The 16,395-nt window shown below is 32.5% G+C and overlaps 2 protein-coding genes across 3 annotated transcripts; both read right to left on the reverse strand.

Annotated features, from left to right (window-relative positions):
* Window positions 1-3,751: 3,751 nt before the first annotated feature.
* On the reverse strand, window positions 3,752-5,917 carry LOC25481855 (uncharacterized protein At4g00950). The gene is made up of 2 exons (XM_013610238.3): window positions 5,230-5,917; window positions 3,752-4,048 (listed from the first exon to the last, which is right to left on the reverse strand). The coding sequence occupies exons 1-2, from the start codon at window positions 5,791-5,793 to the stop codon at window positions 3,980-3,982; spliced, it is 633 nt and encodes a 210-aa protein (XP_013465692.1). The 5' UTR covers window positions 5,794-5,917; the 3' UTR covers window positions 3,752-3,979.
* Window positions 5,918-10,405: 4,488 nt separating this feature from the next.
* On the reverse strand, window positions 10,406-14,851 carry LOC11431317 (protein IQ-DOMAIN 1). Of its 2 annotated transcripts, XM_003588457.4 has the most exons (5): window positions 14,618-14,851; window positions 14,391-14,510; window positions 12,883-13,176; window positions 11,392-11,784; window positions 10,406-11,219 (listed from the first exon to the last, which is right to left on the reverse strand). In XM_003588457.4, exons 2-5 carry the CDS (start codon window positions 14,502-14,504, stop codon window positions 10,566-10,568), a joined length of 1,455 nt encoding a protein of 484 aa, XP_003588505.1. In that variant the 5' UTR covers window positions 14,505-14,510; window positions 14,618-14,851; the 3' UTR covers window positions 10,406-10,565. The 2 variants fall into 2 exon arrangements, with proteins under 2 accessions (XP_003588505.1, XP_013465693.1); XM_013610239.3 differs by lacking the exons at window positions 14,391-14,510; window positions 14,618-14,851 and adding an exon at window positions 14,239-14,377.
* Window positions 14,852-16,395: the final 1,544 nt, after the last annotated feature.

Below are 16,395 nucleotides of genomic sequence, written 5' to 3' on the forward strand. Positions count from 1 at the left end.
ATTTCTTTGCTCGATAACATTGTTTTGCATGATAATGTGTCAGACAAATGGATTTGGAAACATGACCCTAATTATGGTTATTTAGTTAAAGGTGTGTATCAGTCATTAACTCGGGGGAAACAACATAAACGCGAGTCTTTCACAAAGATTATTTGGAACAAAGCGGTTACACTGAAAGTGTCATTATTTTTTTGGAAGCTTTTGAATAAGAGGATTCCCACCAAAGACAATTTGGTGCATCATGTTGTCATCAACTTGGATTCGCAACTATGCTTAGGAGGTTGCGAAAAGGAGGAAACTATTAATCAACTATTTATGGAGTGTGCTTTCTCTGGCAGCATTTTGATTGATTTTATGCATTGGTTGAGAGTTCGAAGTGTGATGTCTAATGACGTGGGCTTGCATGTGTTTCAATTTGTTGGCTCCCACTTGTTTCATAAAATTTATGCTCCTTCCGATTCACCCTCAACTTACTAGTAATAGTTCGAAGTGTGATGAACTATGTTTGGATCATTTGGAAGGAGCATCATTCTCGGATTTTCTTTGCCAAAATCTTATCTAAGGAGCAACTTTTATATCATTGTATCTTCCCCACGCTTTTTTACGCACTCTGTGTTTCTTGCCGCAAGAAATCTATCTCTAGGTTAAAAATAGGAAGGGGAATTGGGTTGGGCTCTAAAAATCCATATATTTTATTTTCTTTTACGGTGGGCCCGTTAAGATACTCATTTATTTTTTTATAAACAAAATTATGCATTTTATCTTAATAGTTGAGTGTTTTCCAAGAGATTAAAAAAACATTTTTATGTTGTCGAATGTGAAAAGATTTAATATGTTGATTGAAAATATATAAAATAATATAAGAAATATAAAAAAGTTCTTAATAATAATTCAATATTATTTTAATTTAAATGGGTCTATAAATAGAATAAAATTTAATTTTAAAACCCATTTTGATAATTATACATTCAAAAGAAATTTTGAATCAAATTATTCAATCAACCTCAAATGTTAAGAATCACTTTGTGTTGTATTAAAAAAGAATCATTTTGTGTTATTATATACAAAGATAAACCAATTCACCCTTAACTTACTTTTACCTAAACTCAATTCTATCAAAATTAATTATTATCGTCGCAGAACCAAACACACGCTAACTATTACTCGTTTTAATGGAATATAATTTTATGCATCTTTTAACTACAATTACATGATATTGTGTTTAACTGTGTTGCAATTGTCGCCAAGATTTTGAATAAAAATGGACAATATTATGTTTCAAATGTGATAATTGTAAAGCATATGTAGACTATATAGTGACAAAGTTCTCATAATATTTTTACCTAACCATATAATTTTATCAACACATCAGAAAAATAAAATAAATATTGTGATGAATGACTTCTTCCCTTTTAAATTGAACATAATCTTAAATGTGTGATCTTTAATATATTTATTATATATATGTATACTTTTGAGGTTGGCGTCAAATACTCTACATATTCCACTATATATGTATTGTTTGATGAAGTTGTTGAACAAGTGACCCAATTGAAATTAGCTAATTTAACTCAACTTTTAAAAATGTAATTGTTAAATATGCTCTTAGTATATGTTCTTAGTCTTCTTGTTATGCCTACTGTTGTTGATAATTAAAGACATAAAAACATTGCTTGAAATGGGGAAGAAAACAGTGCATATAAGTTTTAAATTGTTAAGATCTATCTGTGATTTGGAAAGAAATATTTTATTTAGGTAGCTAGAAAACATATTATATGGAGTGGGTTGAGATTCTTCAGGATGAGTTTTAAATTACTAGATTTTGTGTTTAAAGAATAATGTGAAGTTGTTTAGTGGTAGAGCATTTACCACAAAGTTATAATTGTGACTTGCTATAGCAAGTAAGTTATTGAGGTCTACTCATGGTCCCTTTAAATTGAGGTCTATATTAGAGGCTTCCTTATAATTTATTATAAGGCAACCCTTGATATGGTCCCCAAAAAACATGGTGCACCCATGGTCCTCTCAAAATGACCTTCAATAAGATAAAAATAACAAAGGGTGAGTAGAATAAGATTAGAAATTAGTTTAATTTATCATTTTATGTTGATGCACCAAATAAAAGATTAAATGATGATATAATAGTTTTATCATGTCCTATCTTTCAATCTTTTTTTTGAAAAAGTTAAAATGGAATTTATTAAAATCGAAATGAATCTTAACTAGCACAAGAAGTGCTATGCTAGGAGTCTTAAAGTAGCAACATACAAAGGATAGATGGGGAGCCCCCAATGGAAAATCCATACACCCGTGAATCAAAGAAAAAATCCAAAAAAAAACTATAGGAAATGCCTCCTAGCAAAGGGTTATATCTGAAATCAATTAATAGAAACACCAAAACCAAGCTAACAGCACGATCAACAAAACAACATAAACATATGGTGTACCAAAATCCTCAAACGTCGTCACAACACCACAAAAACAACTTTCACCGCCCATATTCCGTTGCTCGCACACAACCCCTGAACACCAACTTAAAAACCTACACAACAACCAACAACTTTTGAAAAATAGTCGGGAATAAAACCCTAAACACCACCCTTAGCTCTCCCAAACACCTTCATCCAAAACACACCTCGAAGAACCGCAAAAGTCAACCACAAACCCTTGTACCATCATACAACAAGGAAAAAAAACCTAACCACCACCAAAAACCACCACAAACACCACCACAAAAATCAACATCACTACCACCATCGTCACCAAACTACCATTGACCGCCACAAAAGGCACCATTAACCATCACTAAAAAGCAACACCAGCCACCACGCGCATCACCACCAAAAACCACCACCACCACGAGTCTCGCCACAAAAGAGCCAAATTCAGCACCACCATGAAAACCGTCATGAAGCACCACAAACTAACACAACCAAAGATCCATCAAAACCATCACCACCTATGTTGCGATCAAACATAATCTCCACCACAACCAAGAGAGAAAACGAATCAAATAGTAGCTCCAATAAAACCAAACAACCACCGAGAAGCATCCAACGACACACCACGAAACCCACCAACGTCCCAACCAAGCGAAACAAACAAAACACCAAAAATACAAACCAACCTTTACGACGACAGAGAGAGCAACCGTACATCGGAAAGGTACGGTGGTGCGGAGGACAGAGACCCTCATCGCACCACCATCCATTTGATCTACATGACGGCGACGGTGGATTTGGAATTTGTGTGAGGAAGAAAGGAGTAGGGCAGTCCTAGGTTTATTGAGAAAGGAGTAAAACGGCTGTTGTTTTTGAGGAAGATGTTAAGTTTTTGAGTACGGCCCCAAAAAAATTCACAGTTATCTTTTTTAGAGGACGAAGTAAGTATTTCCTATATTTCAATCTTGTTCACCTGTCGGACCATCACTAAGCCGAGTAATTTACTGCTGATTCAATTGAGATCCATATGTTCGATTTTTTATATGGAAATTATACACTGACATTGTTGGTTACATTTTAACAAATCATTAAAAATTTCCAGTTCTTATTTTATAGTTTTAGAAAAGAATTAAAAGAAAACAAGTAATGAAGCTGTGACATGAGTAATATAGTGATTTAATTTCATACAAACACAATATAGGGATCAAGTCCCATTGCTAATATTATTATTGTTTATTGTTAACACATTTCCATAATCTAACATTAGAAATTCATTCCTAAGATATACTAGTATTATATAGTACTCGCTCTGAACTTAAATATAAGCAAAAAAGTACGTGTCGTCGATAAGATATACATATACTTTTTAGCTTATATGTAATATAAGACATGGTTTATAATTTATAAAACCATAAATTTAGACCTACTTTTGATGTTTTCATATGCTTCTACTATACAAATAAAAGTGGTAATGTTATTTGTAGGAAAAAGGTAAGAGAGACGGTTCTAACTTTAGATCGGTTAAACATCAAACGTTATCAATTTTGTTGTTTTTCTTGTTTGCGCCTCCATGGGACCACTTGCTTAAAGCTTCCATAAATACTTGCCTGCAGTTATAAAATTGCTTCTTAATAGTAAGAAAATATTAAAACAACAACCAAACCAATTTAATGATAATGTTCATACGCAACAAACTCCAAAAGTCATAGCAATACAATAGCACTAATTTCTTGTTATCTATCTATTCTAGTGAAACTTCAACTTTTCTTTTACCAAACAAACATCATGCATGAGTGTAAAGTTCTACATTCATCGTAATTATTTTTCGATATACTCTCTCTGATCACATTTATAGATAAAAGAATGTATTTAGACGTCATATTTCAACCCCTAGTGTCGTGAAGTTAACTCTAGACTAGATAATATCGAGTTTTACTACTTTTATTGGAAGAATTGGACCATGAACTTAAATAGACAAAAAATTGAAAGGCCTAATGCAATGATTTTAATAGTCACCCCATTAGGCCGGCCATGATAGTATGGTCAAAGATTATTTTAATTTTAATTAAAAATAAAACATCAATATCATTTAGACATAGGCTAGACATTAATTTAAGCTAGTATTCTTTAAAATTTAAAGATGAACCAATCATATTTTAGATACATGTTCGTATTTAATAGAAAAAGCAAAAACTTTTTAGTGTCATGCTGAAAATGGACCATATGTTAGTGAAGTTTCACAGGAAGATCCATTTATCTCTAGTTGAACGTAACCTTTATCTACAAAATACCTTATTTCCTAAGCATTATACATGATTCACAATAGTAGGAGTTCGATTTTATACCAACTAGTAGCAACCATAAAACCAAAAACCATAAATGGGATGGACCACAACACTGTATCAAAGTTAGAAAAAAATGACCTTCACAACTAGCATGTCAACCGTGTGTATCAACTCCATTAATATTTTAACTAACAATTTCACAAATCATCCAAAAAACCGACCAAAAATGATTGCACATAATCAATGATTTATATCAAGAATTAATTTGCATAAAAGTTAGCCACATGTAAATTTAAAACTTATACCTACAAGCTAACTTTAACTCCATCTGTCAAGTTTACTAATATGATTAATTTCCATTAATTGTTGAATAAATTATTCTTTAGAGAGTAACCTATAAAAAAACTTTTTTAAAGTACTATCCTAAATAAAGAGTGAAACATGAATGGATAAGATATATAAAATAAAATAAAAATAAATAAAAAATAGGAAAAGAGACATACCCAAAAATGTGAAGTTCCATGTGAGAAGCTTCCCCTTCTCTTAACTCTTGTGATCTTCACCTTATCACCACCCTCAACACTCCAACTTGAAAAGTCAAAACTACCCTCACGATCAATTCTATTATTTTTCTTCAACCCACCCCACCTACTAGACCCAAAATTCACACTGTCCTTGTTATTATTATCCCTATACGACGTCGTAAAAGACACAGCCCGTCCAACGTAAGGACCTTCCAAAACAGTTGTGGGTGATGGTGCGTAAATATTGCCAGTACTCTCCCTCTCCAAAGACAACAACCTAGGAGGAAGTTCCAAAGCTCTAACAACGTTGTTAACTTCTCTTTCTCTAAGCTCTGGTCGTGTATGACATGACCTAGGCTTCCCTGGTGCTTCCTCCCATTTAAACGGTATCGATATAACCGTTGTTCGCGGTGGTGGAGTTGGTGCCTCCGACGAAAACCCCGGCCGTGTTAATATTGTTGGTAGAGAAAGTTTCTTTGGTGTGTCGTAGTTGCTCCTTAATTCATCATCATGATCAGGTTTCTTATTATTCTCTGAAGTCATGATATTTTACACGAATCGAAGCGACAAAGACTGAATCAGATAGAACTATAGTGAAATATTTTGATGTGTGGTGTTTATTTATAGAGGGTTGTGGTGAGGAGTATTTAAAGGGACATAGTGAAGAGTGTGGAATTTTAGAGGCTCCTATAATTTCACGAGAAGGGAGAACATGCGCGTTTATGAATGGAATGGAATGACGGATTAGTCCTTGTGTGGGTCCTACATTGACTCTTTCTAAAGTGAGGATAAGGACAATCAACGGTCACTATGCAATATGACTAATGGGGTCTTTATTTTTAAGAGTAATGAATGGGATATAAACTATTGCATGTAACGTCTACGTTTTCATATTTTAGATACGGCATTCAATATTTGCACTTTAAAAAATAACAACCATAATTTAAGTGAAATGATGATATCTATTTTCTCTTTTTTTGACGTAATATATAACTGATTGTATAGAAGAAAACCAATGGTTTGGTCCACCACATCATATTAGGTCTGCAAATAAAAAAGGATTTTTTTTTTACTAAAAATAAATAGAATATCTTGGAGGGTGCTTAATAGTTTGATTCATCCGAAAAATAAATTATTTGGAGATTCTATCTTTATAATATAATTATTTTTGGTCAAGTAGTCTAGGAGCTAAAACTCGCACATTTATTTTTATAATTTTTTTTTGTTAAGTAACCTAATGGTTGAAACTCACACATTTTAAATGTGAAGAAGTGAGATGTCTATAATTCGAACCCCTATCCTATGCATATATTATACATTGTCTCTACCAACTGAGTTAAGCTCACATGAATATTTTATAGTTATTCTAATCTAACTAATGGTGAACAGAATCTTCTAGCCATAAGAGGATACATTTGAAATTTATATTTAAACATAATAATAATAATAATAATAATAATAATGTTGTTTTCTGAAACAAGTAACTATAAATGTGAACTAAGAAAATCATGCATTCCCTTAAAAAAGTTATTATGCATAAATATTAAAGACGTGTTGATATATGAAGTTTATCTATAACAGCTTTTTGGTAAGGGGTGACTAAATCAGCTGTGTATCAAATCATAACTGAAATAAAGTAAAAACCGATTAAACAGTTGTAGTATTAGGCATATATAGAACTATAGGTAATTTGTGCATGTCATACAGGTTCTATATATTTATATTAATAATTAATACGAGGTTGAAGTTCGTGTTATGTTATCATCTCAATTAAGATTAATTACACTATATAGTAATATATAAAGAACAAAATAATTAAAAAAAGAAAGAAAAAAGATTTGAGCATGCAGACGGTGATTGATGGTGGAGCACAAACGTGGTGTTGAGGGAAGAGGGAATCAAATCATCAATAATGGAGTTGCCAGCAAAAAGGGATAAACATATTAATTAGAATGATATAGCATGCATGTATATAGGTTAATTAACGCCAGATTGTAAGATAGTTAGTATGAAAATTAAGTGATAATTGAGATAAAACTGGTTAATGAGTTAAGACAAATTAAATTGTTTGAGGAAAACTTAAGTTTGGGTTTGTTTAAAACAATTGTTTATTAGATTTTATTTATCTCTCCTTGTCAAACTCTGGATATCGAGACTCTTTTATGCGAATATCAGATGGACTAAGACAAAAAAAAAGTATGATTTAAGAGTGATACACATGATATTTTGTTTGAAGAGGCAAAGTGATACACATAATATTTTGTTTGAGTGCAATTGAAAAAATAAATTAAAATTATATATCTTGAAAGTTGAAAGTGTGAACATTTTTTTGTTTAAATCTAATATATAGTTGGACAAAGAGAGAGTATATCTTTATGGTTAAAAAGGTTAAATTATACCGGATAGCTTGAAGTTATTTAATTATAATAAGTTGTTCTTTTAAGTTTTTTTTTGTACCATTTAGACCCTATAAGTTAATTAATTGTAACAAGTTAATCTTTAAAGTTTTTTCCGTATCAATTAGGTCATTTATTTAACCGTAATAATTTAGGGGATTTAAAATCTTAAAAATGTAAGTTATTCGGTGTTTAAAAGTTACAATTAAATAACTTAAATGTCCTATATAATACGAAAAATACTTAAAGGACAAAGTTATTACAATTAAATAACTTAAAAGATGTAACTTGTACGAAAAAAACTTAAAACCCAACTTATTATAATTTAATAACTTAAAGGACCACGGGTATAATTTAACCAAATTAAAAATTTGATCAAATAAAACTGTATTAAATGTCTTGACAAAATAAAAATTAAAAGTATGTTGTAAGAACAACTCTTGTTAGAAAAAGTGTTGGAAAATCAATAATAGAAAACCTCTATCACACATCTATTTTTTTAGAGAAACAAAAAGAAATAAAAATACAACTCACATTTATAATAACCCCTTTAGAAGAAAAAAAAATGTCTTTAAATAAAACATTAATATATAATGCAAATTCTATCTAAAGTCGCTGAGTTGTATGAGTTTTTTGAAATTCTTAAGGTTGTCCAATATTGATAATTTTTTGAGGTTGCTTTATCAATAATTAACCAAGCATATTATGAAACTAGTCAAAGAAAAAAAGAGCATTATATATGAATGAAATTCCAAACATCAAATGAAGGCAATATTAAAGAATTAGCACTATAGTCATTATCCCAACACAATAGAAAGTTAGTACATGATCAACCTCACTAAATTTGAAAAGAGAAAGGATAAGAACAATAAAAAAAACAAGCCGCAATTACTTTCATGAGTTCTTTTTCTCCCTTTGTTGTTAAGTACACGATTATATTTTCAACTTTAGTAGTAGATATATACGTTAAATCTTTGATATATATTAAAAAGAACCAACAATAGTTTTGTAACAAAATAAAGTAAAAGAACCAATAGCATTAACAATATTTGTATACATCGTGAATTTAACTCAGTTGATAGGGATATTGCATATTTTATGCAGGGGTCGGGGTTCGAACCCCAAACATCACATTTCTCCATATTTAAATGTGTGAGCTCTCACCATCAGATGACTAGACTACTTGGCCTAAAAAAACAATTTTCCTATACAAGTTGTTCAACATGACTTGTTTTCATTTTTTCTATCTAATTTCTCTACATGGTGTTTATCTTTTTCATGTTTTAAGATTGCAAGTATACGTTTCCTTTAACTTTTGTAGCCACCAAGGAAAAGTTGAGCAAGCAGGCTATCCTAAAGCAGTTTCTGTATGTTTGGTTAGGGCACCAATCTCATCCGTCTTGCGTCACACAAGTGAAGCCCATGTTGTGATTGTTATTTATTGTCAATCAAGGAATTGAACGTTGAAAACTTTAATGTACATTTTTCATGCAGTTCAATGGTGGATCGACCCTTTTGACACACTGGATATCCACTTGTATAGGAATGTTCAATTGCTTCAAATATTTTCTTTGAACATGCATTGTGTGTACCAAACATTGACACTAGACAATTCGATTATTTAATTGCTTCAAATGTAAATAAATTCTATTTTTGGATAGAAAGTCAATACAAGTATTAACACATGGCAAATACATGATCAACTTTTTTTTTAAAACATATTATTATTGGTGGGGTTTTTTGCCGAGGAATACAATGGCTGTCGTGGATATGTATTATACGCTTTAAGCTCAACTCTAATCAAGTGGGAATCTCTTTGATAACAACTCTTTCTCACCATGTTTTGGAGGCTGTCAAGGAATTTCCTAATTAGTGATTTGGCGTGATGGTATTAGCACTCATCCAATATAATTAGAGTCACCCATTTGTAATGAATAAAATTTTGTAACATATATCCTACTATTTAGTTATTCTAAATTATAAACCCTTTTAGTTTTTAAAAAAAAAAAACGTCTACAAGTTATGGATAATCGTGTAACTTATTTATCCAAGGTGATTAGAAGGGATGGTCGATATTAAGATATCGAGCATCAATCCGTCAAGGTTGAAGTTGGGGGTGTGGTACGTCCGAAATTCTAGTTAGTATGATAGCAAATAGGTTGAAGTTGAAGGAAGTCTTTTATAGGTGAGGGTATGGAGCCGTTGGAGAGTTGATGAGCCACCGGTCCATCAACGTCGAACTCCGGCATCCGTTGTTGGGCGTCGCGGAGGTATTACAAAGTGTTGTAGTTTGAGGCATAGCTGGTGATCCGTTCCAAGAGTTGCTCTTCTCCCATTTGTTTTTGCTCATTCCCGTCCTACGTGAGTTAACTCACGTTGAAAAATACACCTACGTGAGTTAACTCACGCTGAAAATACACATGCGCGAGTTAACTCAGGCTCAGCTATTTTGACGGGGATAAGCAAAAACAGATGGGAGAATAGCAATTATCAAGTGTTTCACATGTTGTTGGGCCTCTATCATTATTGGGTTGGACCTTAGTATGTTCGGGGCTTAATAATATTTGGGCCTTGTATAAGAATTAAGAATTGCTCTTCTCACTTTCTTTTTCGCGGTGTGTGAAGAGGAAAAATTAAAGTGAGAAGAGTTTGCTTTCTAAGAATTATGATCTTGATCTGGTCAATAAAATGTGTCCATCAAATCAAACACTACTTCAATCTGATCATCATAAAATATTATACAAAAAACAAATACGATCTTACATGTAATACAAAATATTAAATATAGAAATTACAATCTCAAAAACTTGTTCATGACATCAACCACATTATTAAACTGTCCATAAATACCAATCCACATCATATATGATGAATCACATAGCATATACACACTTTGTTATTATTTTTCAAAAAACCAAATTAAGCCCAACCATGGGCTCCAAGTGGAACGGCCCAATCCTCGGTATAGTCTTGACTACCACCCACAGTCCTTCTAGACTCCGAACGAACACCATTAACTTTCGGGCCTGGGCTTCTCGGAAACTTGTAAGCAGACGTTCCACCACCCGAGCTAGACGAGTCACACCCCGATCCAATAATTGATCCTCCCTTTATCGATGAGTTCCAGTTAGGTCCATATGGAGCCCTCTGCTTAAACGGGCCTTCAGCCCTAACCTTAGCCTTTGCGGATTGAGTTGGGGCCATGTAGCTTGGCCTACCTGGGCTTGGTGGTCGTTGATGCTGCCGATTGAAAGTTGGACTTGAATCATGAAACTCTTGGGCCATCAAGCCCATGGGGCCCATATTGAAGTTGCCTCTGCTTGGTGTTGCCATGATGTCCATTTCTACTGTTTTTTCAGACATGTTATCTGTTGTTGTTGATGTTGTTGAAGGAAGTGTCATATAAGAGCTCTCACGTGGGACCATGTGTCTTACATTGTAGGGTTGTGATGACATCCAACGTTCTAACCAGTTCCAACCCCATTGGACTTTTTCATCATCATTGGGATGGTAGGTTCCCATATCAACATCATCACCATTTGAGTTTCTATGTAAATGCTGCTTTTGTTGTTGCTGCAAACAAAATGCTACATCATGTTCGCCCTTCCATTATTCACTCTTTGATATTTTAAATGATAATTTTTTTTTTTAAGGAATCAAATGAGAAATTTAACCAAGTGTGTTTGTGTGTGCGCGCGCGCATACATAGAATAGAACTAGGATATAGAGAGTTGAGTAACTTTACCTGTTGATAATTGAAAGCATATGCAAGAGCTCTCTCCCTCTTCATTGCAGCTTCATGTTTTCTCAAATCATTTTCTTTAGCTTTTTTTACACTTTGACACTTGTTATCCCAACCATTATTATTGTTACTACTGACTGATGACCTCCTCATGGGACTCATAGGCTTAGTAATAGTCTCATGTTGCCTCACAAATTCTTCTTCTTCATCTTCCTCCATTGCTTTCTCGAGACATTCATGACTCAATTGAACTCGGCGTGCTCTCACTCGCGCCTGCACCCGCACTAATGCTTGCATACACCGCATTGTCATCTGAGCTTGCTTGCGCACATTGTGCCCCCGCACCAACGCTTGCAGCCTCACTAACCCTTTCAATGCGCGTAATGCACGTCGAGCCTATTTATAAATCACATGATAACAAATAAAATTAACTAATAAAAAATAAATTGTCACAATTTCTAATACATAATTTTTATTTTTGGTATACTAAAATGTACCTTTAGTACACATGTTTGCATTTTTCTTCAAATAAAATTAAAATAAAAGAAACGTTATGCAAGCAAGAATTGAAGGTTATTAATATCATCAGTCCATAAATGATAACATACTCAGAAGCGTACAGTACCCTAGTCAATGCAACCAATTGACAGGTAAACACAAATTATAAGTATTCAATGAACAATAATCAGCTTTCATAGAGCTAGTACTAAATAGGACCTCTTTTCCTTAATTAATCCATAGTCCCCTATTTAGGCTTGGAAGTGAAATCCAAAGCTTTTCACACAAGCTTATACATTTCCTTTTTAATTCATTGTTGAAATGATAGATTGCTTGGTAGATAATTGACTTCAAACATAATCAACATATAAAAGTCTAAAATATGGACAGGTAGCAATAGTGCTGCAAGTTTATTGGCCATAAAATTTCAATCTTAAAGTATAGTAATGATTTTCTTAAAATAAAAATAAAAAAAAGTACATAGTGATGATTAAGGTGACTTTATTATTAAACATAATGTAAAGTTTGGTAGTAGGTGCTAAATTTTTATGAGCCACAATAAACTAGTACTTCAGATATTACTTGTGATCTTAAGCGATAAACGACATTTCAACCACCCAAAAGCAAAAACAAAAATAAAATAAAATTGATGAGGTTTGTATTATTATAGTACAAGCTAACAAAGATATGGTTCAATATTTGACTAATGTGAAGACTTTTCTTAGTTAAGGCTATTTTGAGATAGTAAATAATTTAAGAGCTTATGTATGACAAAAGATAAAATAAAGTCAATCTATTTTCATTTAAGTTAGTATAAGTTGCTTTTGTAAGATATTCTGAAGAGCTTATAGAAATAAGTTGAAAACAACTTATACCGACATGTCATACGTTTTTTGAATACACTATGGCACGTAGTTTTAAAAGTGCTTATGTCATAGATAAACTCAAATAAGTGAATCTAATCGGACCCTAAATAGAAGATAGATGAGATCTTACTAGGTATCCTCTATAGTGTGATTGAATGAATGTTGCTGCTCTTTCTTCCTTGTTATGGCGTCCATAACCAGCCAATCTCACAACTCTAGCAGCTGCTTGAGCAGCTACCACAGCAGCTGAAGCTGCTGCTGCAGTGGCTTCTGCAACTGCAATGGCATGATTTCTATCATCTCTAACTGGTGTTGATGTTGTACTCCCCTCATTTGTCACATCATCAGGTGAACTCTCTGCTGGAAAATGCTCAAAGGATACCTCCTCTGCCACTTCATGCTCCAATTTCTCTTTGTTTTCCTTCTGAAAACAAAAAAAGAATATTCGATCAAATTCCATAATCTAATTATTTGGATCAGAGTTGAGTGCTGTCATAAGGCCATATATGGATCGTTTGATCGAGATAAGATGGTATGAATTTCAAGTTCGATACTTTTTATTTAACAAAATCTAAATTTGCATTGAAATATGAATCGTCTAATCTTGATCAGACAGTCCAAAATAATTAACCATCTATATATTAATAAAATCATAAACAAAATGTTCCAAGTTATTTGTAACTGTAATTTGGGCCGCAACATAAACATTTTTAACGTCTCTGCAACATGACTGCGAATGAGACTATATCAAACACATTTTGACAATTATTCTTAGAAACACGACTGCGATTTTAGACCTTGGTGAACTATCATAGTAACTTGAAGCTCAATGAACGATGCGATGGGTTGGTTAGGTGGTGGTATGATAACTATGTGACACATAAACATGAACAACAGAACAAGCATATTTGTGTGATATACGTGTTGAAAATGAAAGGGGACCATGTACAATACAACATAAATTACATGCTGTATTTGGTATGATGGTCCTAAGAACTGAGAAAGAGCCTGGCAACACATAAAAGACAAACTTTACAGCAAGAAACTAATGACATGATGTTCACTTATCTTAAGGATGTTGCTTTAAGCCTTTAATGCACATGGCAGAAATAGCTTATGATCAGTTATGATTTTGATGCTGATATATAATACAATTTCTGTTACATTTTGGGGTTTGAGGATTGAGGAAATATCCCTGACTAATTCAAGAAATTTGATGTAAATTAGTGGTTAATTATGTCATAATGCAAGATTAAGGTTTTTTAGGAGTTATATTCTATGAGATGAAAATGTTATGTTAGTCAAGCAAATGAAACAAGACATTACACATCAAAAACATAATACATAATTTTGTTATACAAATACTTAAACTAAGGCTTCCAAATATAAAACATGAAAATTCATGTCGCAGAATCCAGAGAGCAATGCACCAAAAACTATAACGAACTAATGACTTGAACTATCAAAACATCAGGACACCACTTACTATCTCGTGTAGTTCTGATCTCTTAATAGTCCTTGTCATTAGTCCGTTATTGTTTCTGGTGCTCGAAAAATTCCTCGACAATTTGAAAAGAAATGAAGAAGGATTAACATCTCATATGATCCTATAATTAAATGAAGATGAGAATTGATGACCTTTTTCTCCGGCTGCACCGGCGTGGAGACCGGCACTGACGTGTCCTTAGAAGATGAAGAAGACTTGAAAACTTTCTTGACAGAAGAGAACCAACTTCCTCCTTTTCTTCCCATCAGCAACTGAAGGATTATTACAATATCAAAAACCTTATAATAACAAATTAACTAAAACTATGACATAAATATATATGTATGTATGCATGTACTAATTAAGGTACAATACAAACCTGATGAGAGAAATGTTACTGCTTAATTTGGATATAACTTCACAACATATTGTGCATGGAGTTTTTGAGATTGATAGAAAAGGTTATTGTGGATGAAGAATTGAGAGAAAGAAGAGAGAAAAGTTAGAGAGTGTGAAAAGAGTAAGTGCAAGACCGCGCAAGTGTTGGTTGGTATTATTAATCAAAGTCACGGATGTTAGACCTCATAGAGTAGTAAATTAGCACATAGTATTATTATACGGTTGGAGGAAGCCACCCTAAGACTCTAGTTGCTACTTGTGACCAATAAATACATAACTAATTAATTTACTTTATCACTTTTATGTTTTCGTCTAGATTTTAACGATTTTCTTCTCTCAATTTCACCTAGTTTTAATGTTTTTTTTTTGTTACAAAGAGGAAAATAAAATTAAGCTCTCCTAAACCAAGTTCCTGCCAAATCCGCTAGAGTACCTAGTTTTAATGTTTATGTATTTATTTATAGTAAATGCAATTTTTTTTTAAAAGTTAAAATGATATATATTTTATATTAAAAAGCTATTTAAACACAACAATGTGTCTAGAATGGAACAAACAACAATGTCAAAGGATCTAAAAAGGAAGCACCACGAAACAACGAAATAGAAGCTACAACATTAGAGAATGGAACATCCAAGGCTAAGTAAGTAATGGATTATTCCACCAAGAATTCAACTCAAAAGTCAAATTTTGAGACATGGCTTTTAACCACCACCATACAATAACTTTCATTTTATCTACCAATTGCAATAAAGCCAATTCCTTGTGACAAAAAATACGAAAGTTTCTTTCTTTTCAAATGGAAGCCAACCAAATCAATTGCTGGAAGAGATCTTTTTTGGAAACAAAGAAGAACCGTCGAATTGAATATTAATAGCATAATCGGAAGACATACTAGGAAGAACACACAAGATACCTGGCCAATTTAGAACATTAGCCAAAATATCCCCAAAAATTCCACACTCTAAGAAAAGATGATTAATATATTTCTCTTTCTAACAACCTCTTGCATAAAAGAGAGTCAGAGTCTGAAGAATGGGTGAATATTGAATTAAAGCCATGAAGATGGATAAATGTTAAGTTGAAGAGATGAAGAATACAAACCAAATTAATTAAAATATAAATATATTTTCTTATTTTGATTTCATCCCCTAAGTTTCTTTTATTTATTTTAGTCCTTAAGATTTTTTTTATTTAAGCTCCTCGATTAGGTTATAGTCCAACGTGTGTTAACTCACGTAGGTTATATTTCTGCTTACCGAACATGAGTTAACTTATACGGGGTATTTTGGTCAGAGTGGGAGTGAGTTTTTTGTCAGGAGAAGAGCAATTTTCTTTTACAAATTGGGTTGACTTTTTAAAATGGGGAATGGATTGGTTATCAGTTTGGTTGAGAATATAACCATATTTTTTCCACTCCCTACTTGGCACATTAATGATCAAGATGGATGTGTCAATATGACATCAAAGTTGATTTGAAATTATATTTTCCTTTTCTTTGAGGGAGAATGAACATCAATATAAAATATATATAAATAAATATTTAGAGATACTAAATATTTTGTAATAGTATGCTAAGAGAATTGCTATATATATTACGAAACACTTGACACACGAAAGAGAAAAATGTATAATGGTTATCTTGATTGTTTATAATGTCTACAGCAAAATTTGAGTTTGTTATTGACACAAATGAATAGTGTTGTATGAAATAGAATGATAAAGCGCTTGTTGGTTTCTCAAGGCTTTATTACATTTTT

The sequence above is a fragment of the Medicago truncatula genome, chromosome 1, assembly GCF_003473485.1.
Source record: "Medicago truncatula cultivar Jemalong A17 chromosome 1, MtrunA17r5.0-ANR, whole genome shotgun sequence".
NCBI classification, from domain to species: Eukaryota; Viridiplantae; Streptophyta; class Magnoliopsida; order Fabales; family Fabaceae; genus Medicago; species Medicago truncatula.

Coding starts and splice junctions, on each gene's coding strand:
- LOC25481855 (XM_013610238.3), bottom strand. CDS start 5,793: ATGACTTCAGAGAATAATAAGAAACCTGATCATGATGATGAATTAAGG. Junction 4,049..5,229: donor ATGGAACTTCACATTTTTGG/GTATGTCTCTTT, acceptor TTATAACTGCAG/GCAAGTATTTATGGAAGCTT.
- LOC11431317 (XM_003588457.4), bottom strand. CDS start 14,504: ATGGGAAGAAAAGGAGGAAGTTGGTTCTCTTCTGTCAAGAAAGTTTTC. Junction 11,785..12,882: donor CACACTATAGAGGATACCTA/GTAAGATCTCAT, acceptor ATTTATAAATAG/GCTCGACGTGCATTACGCGC. Junction 11,220..11,391: donor ATGCTTTCAATTATCAACAG/GTAAAGTTACTC, acceptor TTTTGTTTGCAG/CAACAACAAAAGCAGCATTT.